The sequence below is a fragment of the Aquarana catesbeiana genome, linkage group LG05, assembly GCF_042186555.1.
Source record: "Aquarana catesbeiana isolate 2022-GZ linkage group LG05, ASM4218655v1, whole genome shotgun sequence".
Lineage (NCBI taxonomy): Eukaryota > Metazoa > Chordata > Amphibia > Anura > Ranidae > Aquarana > Aquarana catesbeiana.
In genome coordinates this window covers 389,219,197-389,237,140 of record NC_133328.1, presented here as the reverse complement: position 1 = coordinate 389,237,140, position 17,944 = coordinate 389,219,197, and the positions used below count along the sequence as shown (strand labels likewise).

The window sequence follows — 17,944 nt, the reverse complement described above, 5'->3', positions numbered from 1 at the left end:
ATGTCTATCGATACCAGAAATTCTCCTCCTTGCAGGATGGAGACTACTGTCCGAATTTATTCCATGCGGAAGGACTGAATCCTTAGGAATCGGTTCAGATCCCTTAAATCCAGAATGGGTCTGACATCCCCATTTGGTTTTTGGACCGTAAAAAGGTTGGAATAGAAGCCCAATCCTTGATCCTTCGCGGGAACCACCATAATGACCCCCTGCAACAAAAGTCGCTCTAACGCTAGAAGGAGCGACTGCTTTTTCTCTGGATCTCTGGGGACACTTGATCTGAGGAAACGAGGAGGGGGAAATTCTTGAAACTCCAGCTTGTACCCTAAGGTTACCATGGAGATTACCCATCGGTCCTGAAAGTCCTCCTGCCAGAGCCTTGAGAACTGTAGCAGTCTTCCCCCCACTCGAGCGAGCGGGGGCGCCCCTTCATAAAGAGATCTTAGTGTCTTGCCTAGTAGGCTTCTTCCCCCAGGACTTCTTTTGTCCCTGGGGTTGACTCTTGTTTCTTGACCCAGACGGAGGAGGCCGTCGAGACTGCCTGGAGGCTGAAGCCCTTGGCGCTGGGGAAAGAGTCCGTTTGAAAGAGGAACGCTTACTCTTCTTCTTAACAGGTAAGAGAGTGCTTTTCCCACAAGAGATTCTCTTGATATAGTCATCCAAGTCCTCGCCAAACAACCTTGCACCAGGAAATGGAAACCCAGCCAGCAGCTTCTTACATGGTGCTTCGGCTGACCATTTTTTCAACCATAAGATTCTACGTATATGCACCAACCCCAGTGAAAGAGGAGAGGTTTGCATGATAGAATCTCTGATGGCGTCAATAACATAAGGCCACTGGACGGTTAGCCAACCCCTGGGCCTGCTGTTCAGGTAAAACTTGGATGACCTGCTTAACATGGTCTCTTAAGTATTGACAGACTCCAATCGCTGCTACTGCAGGTTGAGCCACTGAACCTGCTAAGGAAAAAACATCCTTCAATAGGGATTCCATCTTTTTATCCACAGGATCCCTGAGCATCTGAGCATTGTCTACAGGACAAGTCAGACTATTATTTATGGAGGAAATGGCTGCATCAATGGCCGGTATTCCCCACATTTTAATAAACTTTTCTTCCATAGGATAAAGTGTTGAAAACTTTTTCAGCGGAAAAAAACGTTTATCTGGGTGATCCCACTCAGAATAAAGGAGCTTTTCAAGTTAATTATGAACAGGAAAAGCATGTGCTGTTTGAGGAGGTTTCAGTGACCCTAAAGAAGAAGAGGGTTCTTTAAAGAGGGAGTCCACCTACATAAAAAAAAAAAATATTAAAAGCCAGCAGCTACAAATACTGCAGCTGCTGACTTAATACATGGCCACTTACCTGTCCCAGGGTCCAGCGATGTCGGCAGCCGCCGCCGATAACCCACTCGATTCTCGGCAGCTGCCGCCGCCATCCTAGGTAAGGGAATCAGGAAGTGAAGCGTTGCGGCTTCACTTCCCGGTTCCCTACTGCGCATGCGCGAGTCGCGCTGCGCATTGTAACTGGTCCCCGCTATCTCCTGGGACCTGTGTGTTTCCCAGGAGACAGCGCGGAGGGACAGGAAGAGGCATAGACTCCCGTGGGAGTCTATGCCGGAAGTGGATGCAAATACCTGTCTTAGACAGGTATCTGCACCCCCCTGAAAGGTGCCAAATGTGACACCGGAAGGGGGGAGGGTTCCGAAAAGCGGAAGTTCCATTTTTGTGTGGAACTCCGCTTTAACTGATTCGGATATGGGCAACTTAAATGTGGAGCGGACCAATCCAGTAAGGATCTGTACTAAGACTTTCTCCTCTTGGGAAGCCGAAGAGGGTCCCTCTCCACCTGATTCCTCCGAAGAGGAATCATTCGTCCCATCCTGATCCTCTGAAAGGGATTCTTCTCCTTTATCCCAGAGCTCCTCTGCCTGAGGGTCTTGGGGAACAGAGGCAAGCCTAGTGCGTTTTCTTCCACTGAGTGAAGATGTAATCACGGCCATTAATCTTTCTTCTAAACCATTAATGGCTGAGGAAAAAACCTCCTGTGTAATGTATACAGGGGCTGAAGTGCCAAAAGCAGGTGTAGCCCCTGACCCCAACGGCTCTCCCTGACTAGCCGTCCCTGGCCCCTCGGGGGGGGAGGATGTTGCAGAAAGGGGGTCCTCAGAACCTGAATGAGATCCCCTAGAGCCTCTGGTTCTTGGGGTATTTGAACCTCTTCTACCCATAGTGCAAAGCAAGAAGGTGGAGGTATCACAAAATGAACACTGACTGCTGAGCGATGTAGTCTGGCAAAAGCCTTGCTACCAAATGCCCAGTCTGGTGTTACCTTAGTAAATGCTGCCTAGGAGAATGCCTGTGTCCCACCTTTCATGCAACTGTCAGCTCTGTGTCCCTCCAAAGGCTTAGTGCATCTGTAAAGTGTGCCTTTAATAGCCTGCAGCGGGCAAATGTGGGCGTCTGAGCACGCTGGACACTGTGCTGACGCCCTGCGCCCCCCCCCCCCTCTACCGCCCCCTCCCCTTCGTTTGTCGAAAAAACGCGCACTTCCCGCACGAGCAGACCCTCCGGGACAGCATGGAGGAAAGGCTGGGGGAGGGGAAGGAAGGAGAGAGGCCAGTAGTGATGGGCCTGCACGTGGCAATGGCGGCGGTGATAGTGCGGTGTATAACCGCCTCACAGACCACTTAGTCTGGGGGGAGATATCCCTGAGGAGAGCCCCCATCCCATCCTACCTGGAGCCAGCTGGAGGAGCTTGTGCAGCGTGCGAACACTGAGACAGACATCAGCATGAGAAGGTATGTGCTCTTGGCAGCCCCCAGTGGTGACAATAGGCATAGCATGTATTTACCTTAAAGGAGAAAACCTACTAGAATTAAAAAATTCTGTGGAATCTCCCTTACCTTATCCAGCCGCAGGGTTCTGTTATACAGACCCAATCTTCACCTCTCATGGTGGGCTCCGTTTGAAAAAACCTTCAGAGACTGGGGCCCCCTACGGATAGGGGGATCCACAGTTCTGGGCCTGTAAAGCACCCGGCCAGAAATAAGGATAGAAAACCATTTTCTTATATATGGGGTCCAGCTCTCTAAAAAGAGGAAGCATTACAGGTAAAACCTCGTTTCTTCGGACACGAGGTCCGGGTACAATCCAATTCGGCCTAGAAAAGACACTTTGAAATGGATCCGGTTCGCCTGGCTTGCCCCAGTATAGGATATAGGATATTCCCTTTGGAGCTCAGCACAGGACATCTTTACACGTCCATCACCTAAGACACTGGCGTAAAAACTGAGGTATCCCTGTGAGGGGAGGGATTATATAGGGGGTTGAACTTCCTGGTTAGGGTGTACCAGTGTCCAATCACCTAGTGATACCTATATAACCCATCAGTTATTACTGAGGCTTTGTGTCCCGTGATGTTCGCAAAAGAAAATTTATTGTACGGTAAGTAACAATTAAAAAAATAATAATCTGAGGCAGGGCCATCAGTAAATATAGTAAATCTGTACTTTTCTGCATGCTGCTTCTTTGGCGTAGATCCTTTTGTTTCTGAACATGTGGCTTTTACATCCTGAAATACATAGAATATAAAATAATCATGTTATCAGCAATTCATTAATTTACAATTAAACATTTAGTATTGTATTTAGTATCGAATACACTCTTTTCAAAAAAGTTGGGACAGAATGCAATAATTTGCAAAACTCATAAACCCATATTTTATACACAATAGAAAACTTATCAAATGTTTAAACTGAGAAAATGTACCATTATAAGAAAAAAAATAAGTAATTTTGAAATTGATGGCAGCACGTCTCAAATAAAAAAAAAAAAGTCGGAACAGGACCATATTTACCATGGTATAGCATCCCCTCTTCTTTTAACGACACTCTGTAAACGTCTGGGAACAGAGACCAGTTGAGGGAGTTTTGGGAGAGGAATGTTGTTCCATTCTTGCCAGATATAGGATTCTAACTTCTTAACAGTCCTGGGTATTTTTTGTTGTGTTTTTCATTTTGAGATGTGCCAAATATTGTCAGCTGGTGAAAGGTCTGGACTGCAGGCAAGCTGGTTAACCACCTAGACTCTTTTACTACAAAGCCATACTGTTGCCATAGATGCAGTATGTTTTAGCATTGTCCTGCTGAAATATGCAAGGCCTTCCCTGAAAAAGACATCATGGATGGGAGCATATGCTGCTCTAAAACCTGGATATATATTTTTCAGTAATTGATGTTAGTTTCATAGTTAGTCTGGTTGAAAAAAAACACAAGTGTATCTTGTTCAACCAATCGAAGGGAAAAAAAAAAAATTAAATTATACAATCCTATATATACAATCCTATACCCACAGTTAATCCAGAGGAGGGAAAAAAACCCCCCATAAAAGCATGATCTAATTTGCTCGCTTGGGGGGAAAAATTACTTCCTGATCCCCAAAGAGGCAATCGGACATTCAACTTTATCAATAAATATTAGGATCCAGTTATATTATGTGCATCTAGGAAAGAATTCAGGCCTTTCTCAATCTACTGAGCTGGCCAGAACCAGTTCTTGAGGGAGACTATTCCACATTTTCACAGCTCTTACTGTGAAGAAGCATTTCCGTATTTGGAGATGAAATATTTTTTCCTCCAGACGTAAAGAGTGCCCCCTTGTCCTCTGTGATGACCTTAAAGTGACTAACTCAACACCAGGTTCACTATATGGACCACTTATGTATTTATGCACGTTGATCATATCCCCCTTTAACCACTACAGCTCTGGAAGGTTTTACCCACTTCCTGACCAGGCCATTTTTTGCGATATGGCACTGCGTTGTCTTAACTGTCAATTGCATGGTCAAGTGACACTGTACCCAAAAAAAAATTGATGATACTACTTTCTGCTATAAAACATACCCATTATAAAAAAAATTAAAAATAGGATTTTTATAACAGCTTACTTGTAAACTCCTTTTCTTGGAGTACATCATGGGGCACAGAGCCATAGTATTAACTTAATGGGTATACAGGCACCTTCAGGTGATGGACACTGGTATACCCAATACAGGAAGTTCCCTCCCTATATAACCCCTCCTCCTACCAGGAGTACCTCAGTTTTTGTAGCAAAGCAATATACTTAAACCCCAAAAGAGGGGAGGGACCTCTGTGCCCCATGATGTACTCCAAGAAAAGGATTTCACAGGTAAGCTGTTATAAAAATCCTATTTTCTTTATCGTACATTATGGGACACAGAGCCATAGTATTAACTTAATGGGACGCCCCATAGCAATGCTATTTGAGGGGAGGGAGACACAACCCGTAGGGTACCCCCAGACTTGAGGACCTATACTGCTGCCTGCAGCACACTGCGCCCTAAGGCGATATCCTCATACCTCCTTACATGCACTTGATAAAACTTGGTTAAAGTATGTACTGAAGACGAAGTTGTGGCCTTACAGATCTGAGCCATGGAGGCCTGGTGATACACTGCCAAGAAGCACTAATCGCCCTGGTAGAGTGCGCTTTGACTTGAAAAAAGGAAATCTTACCCCTTAAAGTCTAAGTCTGAATTATAACTTGCGACAGTGGATTTCGACGCAGCCTGTCCTTTCTTAGGACCCTCTGGCAGAATAAATAAGACTTCAGTCTTCAGAATCTGAGCAGTCATCTTTAAATAGACTTTGACCGCTCTTACCACATCAAGACAATGTAGTGACTTTTTTTCCCTGGAACATGGTTTTGGAAAAAACGATGGCAGGACAATATCTTGGTTCAGGTGAAAACCAGAGAGCACTTTTGGCAAAAAGTTTGGAACAGGGCGCAAAACCACTCTGTCCTCATGAATAATCAAGTATGGCTCTTTACAAGAAAAAGCAGCCAATTCCGAAACCCTCCTTGCTGAGAATATAGCAACCAAGAACACCAACTTCCTTGTCAGAAGGGAATCTATTGTATCGGTTTAAATGGCTGTTTTTGTAACACTGACAAAACTAAGTTCAGGTCCCAAGGGTTCAAAGGTGATCTAACTGGCGGATTAATCCGCATCACCCCTTGCATAAAACCCCAGACTAAAGAATGTAGCAAGCTGTCTTTGAAATAAGACCGATAAAGCTGAGGCTTGGCCCTTAATAGTACAAGGCCAATTTCATCTCTACCTCTAATTGTAGAAAGGCAAGAATTCTGCCTATGATATATCTCAGAGGGTGCCAACCCTTGGATTCACACCAGGAAACATAAGCCCTCCAGACTCTATAATATATAGTTCTGGAAGCTGGCTTCCTTGCATTAATCAAGGTAGAGATAACTGACCCGGAAAGCCCACATTTCTTCAGAATGTGGGTTTCAATAGCCAAGCAGTTAAATTTAGCGTTCGTAAGGTAGGATGGAATATCGGCCCCTGTGAGAGTAGGTCTGGCCGTAGTGGAAGGGACCATGGATCCTTCACTGCCATCTTTACGATTTCTGCATAGCATGACCTTCTAGGCCATGCTGGTGCTACCCGAATTACCGGCTTTCTTTCCAGCTTGATCCTGCAAAGAAGTCGAGGCAGCAACTGAATAGGGGAAATTCACAGATCAGTAAGAACTGATCCTACGGGGTCACCAACGCATCTGTTCCGCATGTGAGTGGATCGCTTGTCCTGGACACAAAGTTGACTAACTTCATGTTGAATCTGGACGCTAGAAGATCTACGTTCAGAGTCCCCCATTTTTGGCAAACAGCCCAAAAAATGTCAGGGGGAAGAGACCATTCCCCCGGGAATAACGGCTGGCGACTCAGGTAGTCTGCCTGCCAATTCTCTTCTCCCGGAATGAAAACTGCCGATACGCACGGAACATTCCTTTCTGCCCAAGTTAGCATATGGTTCACCTCTGTCTGCGCTGCAAGACTCTTGGTGCCCTCTTGGTGATTGATATAGGCCACCGCTGTGGCATTGTCGGACTGGGTCCTGACAGGACAGTCCCGTAACCTGGAAGTCCAGGCCTTCAGAGCCAGACACACTGCCCGAATCTCTAGGATATTGATGGGCAAGGTTCTTTCGGCTCTTGACCACTGTCCCTGGACAGTTGTCTTCTCTAGTACTGCTCCCCAGCCTCAAAGGCTGGCATCTGTCGTTACCACTTTCCAGATAAAAGGTCTGAAGGATTTTCCTTTCAGCAGATTCTGCGTTAGTAACCACCAACTGAGGCTTTGGGACACCCTTGAGGACAGCCGCATTGTCAAGTATAAAGCTTGAAGGGGGGGTGGTTTCAACATACAGTGGTGAGGACGCATCTCTCCTGGGCTCCTGCGCTGGTGACAACTATAACTAACATTTTCAACATTTCCTAATCGCCGTCTCCCTAAATATCATGCGTATGAGAACGAGCAAACCAATGGCTAAAAAGGGAGCCTCGTCGGGCTCCATAAAAAGATTCCTGGCCGCGGAACCAGAGGACCTATTGAATATGAATGGACTAGGCCGCTCTTCACGTAGCACGGGCTCCGGCGCAGGCTCCAGCCCCTCGTCACAGGCCTGCATCCAGACACCGTTCTCCAGCATCGTCAGCCAGCTCAGAGGGTGAGGGCAGTACGTCCAGGCACTCAGAGGTAGCTGCTCTAGTGGGTGATATGCCTACTAAATCGAAACTGGCTTCTATGTTCCTGGGTCTAGAACGATCCATTAAGAAAGAGCTCTCCGCAGTACGCTCTGACCTGTCGCAGGTATTAGAACGTGTGGAGGAGACAGAACATCGACTGGATCGTTACTCAGCCACCATTAGGAGCCTGCAGAATACCACCCGCAGCCTCACCATCGCACATTGGATGGCGCTATGCAAAATCTAGGACCAAGAGAACCGCAATCGGTGGAACAATATAAGGATTCGAGGCCTACCTGAAGCGACTGGCGACGCCGACCTCCTCCCCTCTGTTCAAAGTATTTTTAACAAATTGCTAGGCCTTGCGGCTGATTACCCATTGAAAATAGACAGGGTGCATAGGGCGCAGGGTGCATAATATGCCGGGTTCATTATTTTGATGAAAAAGAGCGCATAATGCAGAAGGCCAGAGAATCTGCTTCCTTGGACTTTGATGGGGCAACCCTTTCCTTCTTTCCCGACCTTGCCAGGGAAACACTAGAGTGTCGCAGGGCCCTGCGACCTGACAGAAAAATTGCGTGCGGCATCCATTAATTATCGGTGGGGATTTCCTGCGGCCCTTATTGCGAACAGGGATGGCAAAACAGCGATACTCTGCTTTCCTGAAGATCTAGAGAAGTTCTGTATGGACGTCAATATTTTTTTACCGGAGCTGCCTGGGTGGCAGGATGTCATCCCTCCCCTACCTGCTCTCTCTGAACCGAGATGGCAGAAAGTAGGCCACAAGCACCGCTCCGGCACCTCTGGGGCTTCCCCTCAGCTGGAGTAAATCCCAGGCCTGGGACCCAATATACCCATAGGCTGTCTACTAGTAACAGTCGCTGACCGCAAGTATATGACTGTCCACTGGACATTATTAATATCCTCATTTTTCCCTTTTTTTCTTTATCTTTTTTTTTTGGGGTTTCTTATGGATTACATATCCTGTTAGATCTGTTTGAGGTGACAATAATGCTTGCTAAAGTGGCAGATAATACTATCTTACATGTATAGTCCTTGGTTCATAGTTATGGTTACACTTAAAGTTACTAATTTTGGCAGACATGGCGCCAGCGCCGGGGCATCGGGACAGGGCTCACACCGGTTTTGGTACCTGCAGTCTGGTGCCCAGGGCTGTATGTCTCCCCCCCTGTGAGGTGCACAGGGGCTTCGTGCCCTCATGTTCCTGCTCCTGCCGGAGCGGTGTGCGTGGGGGTATCGGGTACCCTGTGAGCCCCATACATGCACAGCGGTTGTACGGGTGCACATACTAACCATCTGTTTAGATGGTTTCTGGTGTTACTGTTGCACATTGTTAATTTGTTTTTTTCTCTAATCTTTACTCTTTCTTTTACCCCCTCCACCCCTTTCATCTCCCCGCCTGTCTCCCTGTCCTGTACTCCGCCTCAGGATCAACTCCCTTGGAAATTCGTGCATATGAGTCCACCTTGTCGGTCCCGATGGCCACGTTGGATCGACTGCGGGGGGATATTATTTTCCTGCAGAAGACCCATCTTACACATATCACTTTGGTTAAACTTTTCTCCCGACATTACCCAACATGGTATTACAGCCTATCTGATGTACATAAAGCAAAAGGTGTGGCCATTGGGTTCCGCTGGGGTACCTCATTCATGCTAGAATCTATGATCAGTGATCCGCTGGGCCGTTTTTTGTTCCTAAAAGGCAACCTGGGTAGTATGCCATGCACCCTTGCAACTCTTTATGCACCTAACTGTGATCAAGCAAACTTTGTAGAGGCCACTCTTAAAAAGCTAAACGACTTTGCCCGTGGTTGCATTATCCTTGCTGGTGATTTTAATACACCACTTGAACCTCTCCTAGACACGTCACAAGGGAGTTCCTGTATCTCTCGGGGGCGCTTGGCGTTTATACGCAAACGCTTACATGAAGCTCAATTAATGGACGTGTGGAGGGTCATGCATCCGCAGGCAAGGGACTACACACATTATTCCCATTTGCACCATACCTATTCGAGAATTGATTACTTTCTTATAGATCATCACCACCTCTCACTCCCCATAGCCTCAGGAATTGAGACATCTACCTTATCAGATCATGCCCCGATTACACTTACACTAAAAATCCCATCTCTGCCTCCTAGGACAACAAATTGACTGTCTCAGGCCATATTACACACTCTTACCCAGAAGAGAGAGGAACTAAAAGCCCTCTTTCATTTGGAACAGAAACAACAATTTCGCACGGTGGCCCAACACTTGCACGAATGGGGCAATAAGCCAGGTAGGCTTTTGGCACGTTCACTGCAACAGAAAAAGTCTGCAACTTTTATAGCCAAAATTAAATCCCCGAACGATACTCTACTATATGAAACCTCGGCAATAGCTAGAGAATTTAGATCATTTTATCAGCACCTATATCATGTAAACCAAAATATAGCGGATTATGAATCCAAGACTAAACGTATTCAAGATTACCTAGCACAGGCCAATTTACCCAAACTTCCTCCTGACATTTTAGATTCCCTTGAAGGAGAGTTCACCCTATCGGAATTGAGAGTTGTGTTGAAAGCTATGGCCAATGGCCCCCAACTCACATTCATACATACTAGGGACAATTTAGACAGGATCCAATTAACTTACTAGCATGTCTTTGGAGTGCAGGATACCCTGCTTTCATAAATAACTGGGAGAAAGACCTCCATAAAGATCTTTCAGAGACTCAGAAATCAACGATTCTCTATTTGTCTCACACGTCTTCGATGTCTTCCGAAACGGCAGAGGTTAACTACAAATTGTTGACTAGGTGGCACTATACCCCAGTAGTGCTTCACAGGGCTTTTCCACAAAAATCACCACTATGCTGGTGTGGATGCGGTGAACGTGCGACTCATGCCCATGTTTGGTGGTTCTGTCCCCTTATTCATCCCTATTGGCTGAGCGTCCTTCACTGGATTAAAGAGATCCAAGGTTTTGAGATTCCTAATGACCTATGGGTCATACTATTACACTGTACGGATAAACCAGCAGGACCATACAAGAAATCTGTAACACCACACCTGCTTAATGCAGCAAAGGCCCTTATCCCCCGCTACTGGAAGCAATCGACTATTCCTACATTATGCCAATGGCTAATGGAGGTAGACCACATTTATCATATGGAAGATCTCACATACTCTCTAAGAAATAAAGCTGACTTCTCAAAAAAAGTATGGTCCTGCTGGTTTGCCTTTAAATATACATCTGCCTATGCAGATATCATGTCTCAACCTACATAATATGTAGTTTAGTGGTATACTTTGAATAGGAGATTGACTGAGGCGGACCACTCCCTCCCCCATCTCTGTCCTCTTTTTCCTCCTCTCCCCCTTTCATACTTTTTTTTTTTTCTTACTATCTTTCTTTTTATTTCATTCATGTTTTATATATCGTTTAGGGCTATTTGTGGAGTGGATATGGTAGCTCCTGCCCTAAAAAATGTTCTTATAAATGACAAGATGGCAATAGCATGCGAATCTGGGCCAGATAGTGAAAGACGTAATAATGTCTATGTCCTGTTAATTTACGATTTACAAATTACAATGTATATCTATAATTTGCAGAATGCTACATACCACACTGCGATGTGGCTCGTTTCTTTTCATTTCATTCTATGCGATGTTTATGCGATGTTAACATGTGCTTATGTAAATACATATGTAAAACATATCTTGTTTTCTAATAAAAACTTATTAAAAAAAAAAAAAAAAAAAAGTCTAAAGCTTGAATTGTTTTGTTCCAAGCAAACAGGATGATGTTTTGTAACAGTCTCAAATGGAACTGAGCATAGGGAACCGCTTGGAATGAAGCCACCATCTTTCCTAGCAACCTCATGCAAAGGCGAATGGAGGGATCGCCTTTTGACCTGACCATCTGCACCAGCTCTCTTATGGAGTTGATTTTTGCCTGAGGCAAGAACACCTTTTTCTGGGCTGTGTCTATGATCAGACCCAGGTATTCCAGCCTTTTTATCGGTTTTAAGGAAGATTTTAAGGAAGATTTCTCTAGGTTGAGAATCCAACCCAAACTTTCCAGGTAACTGGTTGTAATGCGCATGCTTTGCTCCAAACGAGCCACCGACTGGTCTTTTAGCAATAGATCGTATAGGTACGCCAAGACTATTATGCCCTTAACCTGGCTATAGGTGGGGCCAGAACTTTTGCAAACACCCGGGGTGCTGTAGCTAGCCTGAAGGGCAAGGCTAACAAACTGGAAATGCTGCTGTTCTACCTCGAACCACAGAAACCTTTAGTGAACGGGAAATATAGGAACATGCAGATATGCATCCCTGATGTCGATAGATGCCAGAAGTTCTCCTCCTTGCAGGGTAGAAACCACTGACCTGATCGACTCCATGCAAAAGGAGCGTATCTTCAGGAACTGATTTAGATTCTTTAGATCTAGAATGGGTCTGACATCTCCATTCGGTTTTGGTACTGTAAAGAGGTTTGAATAAAACCCCAAGCCTTGCTCTACTGTGGAGATCTGTATGATCACCCCCTGAGCCATTAATCTGTCTAGTACCTGAAACAGAGATTGCCTTTTCCCTGGATCTTTGGGAACGTTTGACCTCAGGAAACGAGACGGTGGAAAGTCCCAAAATTCCAGCTTATACCCCAGAGTTAGATGACCCATCTGTCCTGAATTTCCTCTTGCCAGACTTCTGAAAACTGCAGAAATCCCCCCCCCCCACCCTGGCGAGGGGGGGCGCCTCTTCATAATGAGGCTTTAGGATTCTGCTTTGCAGGTTTCCAGCCCCAGGACTTCTTTTGAGCCTGGGTCTGACTCTGAGGTTTTCCTCTAGAGTCTGATGGTGGAGGCCCCTGGCGCAGGAGAAAGAGCCAGTTTAAATGAAGGGCATTTATACTTTCTTTTGACTGACAAAAGAGTACTTTTCCCATTAGAAATTGTTTGGATGTATTTGTCCAAATCATCCCCAAATAGTCAATCCCCATGAAAAGGGAACCCAGTCAGGAGCTTTTTACATTCCCCCAGTTAAATACCCCCGACCAAAATATCTCTGTGGACGAGTCACTTGTCAAATTCACAGGCAGGCTGGGCTTCAAGAAGTTTATCCCCAGCAAAAGGACCCGATATGGGGTTAAGCTCTACAAAGTGACTGAGCCACGGGGTACATCTACGCCTTCCTGGTGTACCAAAGGAAGGACATCCAGCTGCATCCCCCTAATAGCCCAGAGTACATTGGAGTCAGCGGAAAAGTTGTTTGGGAGCTTGTCCATCCTTTCTTGAAAAGGCTTACTATCTCTATGTGGATAATTGCTATAAGCGCTTGCCCCTCTTCCGCATTCTTCACCGGAGGAAGACTCCAGCAAGTACAGTGAGAGCCAATAGGAAGGGCTTCCCACAAAGGCTCATTAATGAAAGACTACGACGAGGGGAGACGGCGTCTTTGTGAAATGATGAGATATTGGCTATCAAGTGGAGGACAGACGAAACGTCTACATGCTCTGATCGATTCATGACGACACCTACGTAATCCCCATAAGAAACGGTCCAATCCCGAAACCAGTATGTGTCCATAACTATAATTTGTTCATGGGGGAATCAACTTTAATGATTAAATGATTGAACACTACCTTCCCACAAGAAAAACCCACCATGGGTATAAAAAAAGTCTCCATTAATTTTTTCAGTTTGGCCATTTATAATACATATTTACTGTAACTCTACAGAGACCCCCGTAGCCTACCTTCATTAGTGATCTCCGCCGTTTTGTACCCGGAAGGCCCACCAGAAAGTATTCGCTCTGATGAGCAGACTCCACAAATGTCACTTTTCTGAGAGACTCCCCCGCCATGAAACAGGCCGAAAACGTCAGAAGTAATGCTGGGTGTGCTCCAGAGGAGAAGTTAGAACAGACACCCTGTATTATTGTCCCCAATGTCCTTCCTAACTAGGCCTCTGTATAGGTGAGTATTTCCGCCGTTACCATAGTTCTCTACATTATTAGTGAAGTATGGTAAATGTAATTCTCAATTTCGGTCATTTACCTCCACACCGCTTATGCCACTGCACTAAACTGTACATACCGCTGCCTTCTACAGGACTGGCCCTGGCCTGTAATATGACCACGCTTCTGCCTAAGGCTAACATATCTCTGCCTGCTCTGAAACTAACCCTGAACTGTCTATTGACCACATTTTTTGCCTGCCTCTTGGACTGATCTTTTACCCTGCTACTGGAGTAGTGGGATTCATAACACAGGGGTCTCACATATGTGAGGGGCTTCAGAATTGTTTTTCTGGATTAAGAAAACTAATCTTTTGGTTTTCTTATTCCTGGATTAGGGTCTGGAGACCGGAAGCTTCAAAAGAGATTCGGGTGGGAGAAGCCTCTACCCCCGTCCCCATTCTTTCCTGGCCTGCTACCTGTACTATGGTCCATGGCAGTAGCACCAACTTTTGAAGATTGAGGACCCAGCCAAATCTTTACAATGTCTGAACCGTGAAGTCCACATTGTGCTGCAGTTGTAGAGCAGACTATTCTCTGAGCAGCAGGTTGTCCAAATTTCCCTGAATAGGCATCCCCTGGACCCAAAAAACACCCAGAATGGGAGCCAGAAACTTTGTGAACACTCGAGGGGCAGTGGCCTGACTGAACAGCAAGGCCACAAATTGATAAGGTTGATTGGAAAGAAGTGGAAGAAAAGTGGAGAAACCTATGATGAGGAAATACTGGAACATGTAGACGGCAAGGGGGTCAACTGGCAACAGGAAGTCTCCCGGTTGCAGCGAGGCTACCAATGTCCACACCAGTTCTTCTAAAAACGAATTAAAGAAACCTGTTCAGATTTTTTTAAGCCCAAGATTGGTTGAACATTGACATCTGGTTTTGGGACCGTACAGAGATTTGAGTAAGACCGGCAAAACCTTTCAGCCACTGGAACCGGACTGATCACTCCCTGTGAAAGAAGGTGACCAGGCGACTGAAAAATGCAACAATATTTTTAGCAGATTGATAGAAATATTTGAATGCATAAAGCATGGAGGAGGAAATGATCAGAACCCCAAATTGAAGCCCCAAGAGACCGTGCCACAAAACAAACTATCCGCTACTTTCTCCCTCCGTGCTTCTGCGAATGCCAGTAACTGTCCCCCCACCCCGTCGAGCAAGGGTGCCCCTTCATAGACAGGTAGCCTTATGAGTCTGACATTGCAGACTTAGGGGGATAGAGATTCAGATGTTCGATGTATAACTTACAAGCTCGGTGCCTACCCTTCTTCTTAAGAGAAAGAGGAACTTTTTCCTCCCAAGATCTTCAGAATATATATGTCTAAATCTGCCCCAAGCAGGTGTTCCCCATGGAATGAGAAGCTTGCCAACAACTTTTTGCAGCTCTTAAGGCAAAAACTTTACACATGTGAATGCATAACAGCCCCAGGCGAAAGATCTGCTGGATAGAATCTTTTAAGGCATCTACTGCAAACTAAAGGGCTCCAGGCAAACCCTCAATTGGAACCTCCTCAGTACCTGCAGAGTACTTCTTAACCAGGCACTTTACCCGGCCTTTAGGACTCTGACAGACACCGATGGCTGCCATAGCCGGCCGCATAGTTGCCCCCATCAAAGAGAAAGATGCCATCAGCAAGGTCACCAATCTCTTATCTGCTGGATCCTTGAAGACCTGAAAATCCTCTACCAGACAAGTTAGATTGCTGGGTCCTTGAAGATGTGAACATCCTCTACGGGGCATGTTAGATTCTTGTTAAGACAAGAAACTACAGCACACACCATCCCCTAGTAAACTTTTCCTCCATCAGATTAAGCTGCTCAAAACACCCTATCAGGATAAGCACACTCTGCAAAAATTAACTACTCTAAATGGGGGTGTAATGGGAGCAACTGGGCCCCTTGAGGCAACCACCACAAACCCAGCGGTGGACACTTTGGAGCTCTAGATTAATCACATCTAACTCCGATCGGTCCACCTCTGATAACGACCTCAGAAAAGCTTTCTAAACCTGTGGGACATTCTGACCCTGGAAATCCACAGGCCGAATCCTTTAGATGGGGATGAGGAGTCAACCATCCGATTTTCCTCAAGCACTACATTATCTGCCTCTTCCTCCATGTACGCCCATTCCCTCTCCAACAACACAGGGGAAACAGGAGAATGAGGCCAACTGTGTTTACTTTTGCTCCAACTAAAAGAGGCCTGCATGCTAATGCAGACGCCAAGTCCTTCTTTGTTACATACAATGTCCCTTCAGTAGCCACCAGATCAAACATACATAGGGGATCTGAACCACTCACTATAGCTAGCCCTTCAGAAGAACCTGCACCCATGGGACTTTGTCCAGTGTCTTCCAGACCTGCTGGTGATGACCACGTGCCCCTCCCATCTGTTCTCCAACCTTCCTGCTTTCTATTAGACATTGTAAAATTACTAAGATCTGTGCTTAAACAGGCTGTCTTTAAACAAATAAAACAGCTCAGATGATACTTGAATACACAGACAGATATATGATAACCCTGGGAGACCCACTCCAGCTGGCAGTGCAGTGTCCTTCCCCCCTGCTAGGTGTACTTAATAATAATAATAATTAGGCCAGGCTGTCATCACAAAAAAATGCTGCGTTGATGCTGCCCAGCCATCTCCACTAACCATATAGCTGCCATCATCTACTTGAGGCCTTGGTTTCTGCTTTCGGTTTGCGCCCTAGTACGTGTGAATGCTTATGCACACTCCTGTACAGCTGTATACTTTCTAGGGTGTCAGCCTAGTAGGTGAAATGGGATGCAATATGATAGCAGGGAAAATACATTACAGGTACCAAGTTTTCCAGCCTAGCAGAAGAACTTCCAGAGAACCAACCAGCACCACCATCTAGAGGGGGGAAAAAAAAAAGAAGGAAAGAACAGGCAGCAATAACGTCAGTAAAATCGGGAGTGAGCTCTCTGGGACTGAGGCTACCCAGCACTTAATACTCCTGCTGCGAGATCTGATCACAAAAAAAAAATGATCCAAATTTCACCCAACATGGCGGCAATGTTTGGCCAGACCTTCACAGACTGATTCCCATACCCTGAGGTGCACTGACCTGGACCTGTCTAGCACCCCGCCTTGGGGAATACTTCTGTACAGGGTTCTGTATCTGCAGGGTCCAATGCAGAAAGGTCACGTTACAGGCAATTCCCATCTTCATCAGAGCAGGGCCTGGAACAATCCATCTCATTGCCCTAGCTGCAGGAATGGATCTGGAACACCAATCCCTTGATCTCTACAGGAACCATTGAGAATATGGCAATGCTGTTCAGAAATCTGCACAACAGTGGCCATCACCTTCTGACACTGGCAAAAAAACTGATGCTTTTCTTTGGAGGTGGGAGTTATATATATATAAGGGAGGACGTCCTGTCTTTATTTGCCAGTGTTCATTCACCCATAGGTGGCGCACAACCCAGGTAGTTCTGTTTAATAAAATGATACTAAAGTCAAACATGTCACACTTACCTGCTCTGTGCAGTGGTTTTGCACAGAGCAGCCCAGATCCTCCTCTTCTCAGGTCCCTCTTCTGCACTCCTGACCCCTCCTTCCTATTGAGTGCCCTCACAGCAAGTAGCTTGTGTCCATTCAGACACGGAGCCACGGCCAAGCCCCGCCCCCTCTCTCTCCTCATTGGCTCACTGACTTTGATAGTTTTGGCTGGATATGGGCCTTAACCACTTCCCGACCGCCGCACGACTATGTACGTCCTAAGTTTGAACGGGGATATCGTTGTTATGGCAGCAGCTAGCTGCCATAACCCCGGTATCCCCGTTTTCGTGCGGCGGCCGGCTTTCAGATAAAAGTGGTCCCTGCGGCGGATTCGCCGCGAGAACACTTTTATCGGTGGCGGGAGAGGGGCCCCCCCCTCCCGCCGCGATCCGGTGCCTTCCGCTGCTTACCGGAGCCGTCGGTAGCGGCGGAGGCGATCGCGTACTCTGCCGTGGTGTGTATAGAGACGAGTGAGGCCAAGATGGCGCTCACTCGTCTCCATGACACTGCTGGGCGGAAGCGACGTCAAAACGTCACTTCCGTCCACGCCTCTTAAAGGCATATTTTTTCAAATGTCATTTTTCTAAATGACTTTTTTTTTTTTTTTTTTAATTGCATTTTAGTGTAAATATGAGATCTGAGGTCTTTTTGACCCCAGATCTCATATTTAAGAGGTCCTGCCATGCTTTTTTCTATTACAAGGGATGTTTACATTCCTTGTAATAGAAATAAAAGATACACAATTTTTTTTTTTTTTTTAAAAGTGTAAAAATAAATAAAATATTGTAAAATAAATAATAAAAATAAAAAAAAATGTTTAA

The 17,944-nt window shown here is 45.9% G+C and overlaps 1 protein-coding gene across 1 annotated transcript in view; it reads right to left on the bottom strand.

The window, feature by feature from the left end:
- The window catches only part of SYCP2L (synaptonemal complex protein 2 like), a 256,224-nt gene that overhangs the window by 133,525 nt on the left and 104,755 nt on the right, over positions 1-17,944 (bottom strand). Inside the window, exon 20 of the mRNA XM_073632795.1 lies at positions 3,511-3,572. Within this exon, the coding sequence (XP_073488896.1) occupies positions 3,511-3,572 (62 nt within the window). The remainder of the gene's footprint in view (positions 1-3,510; positions 3,573-17,944) is intronic.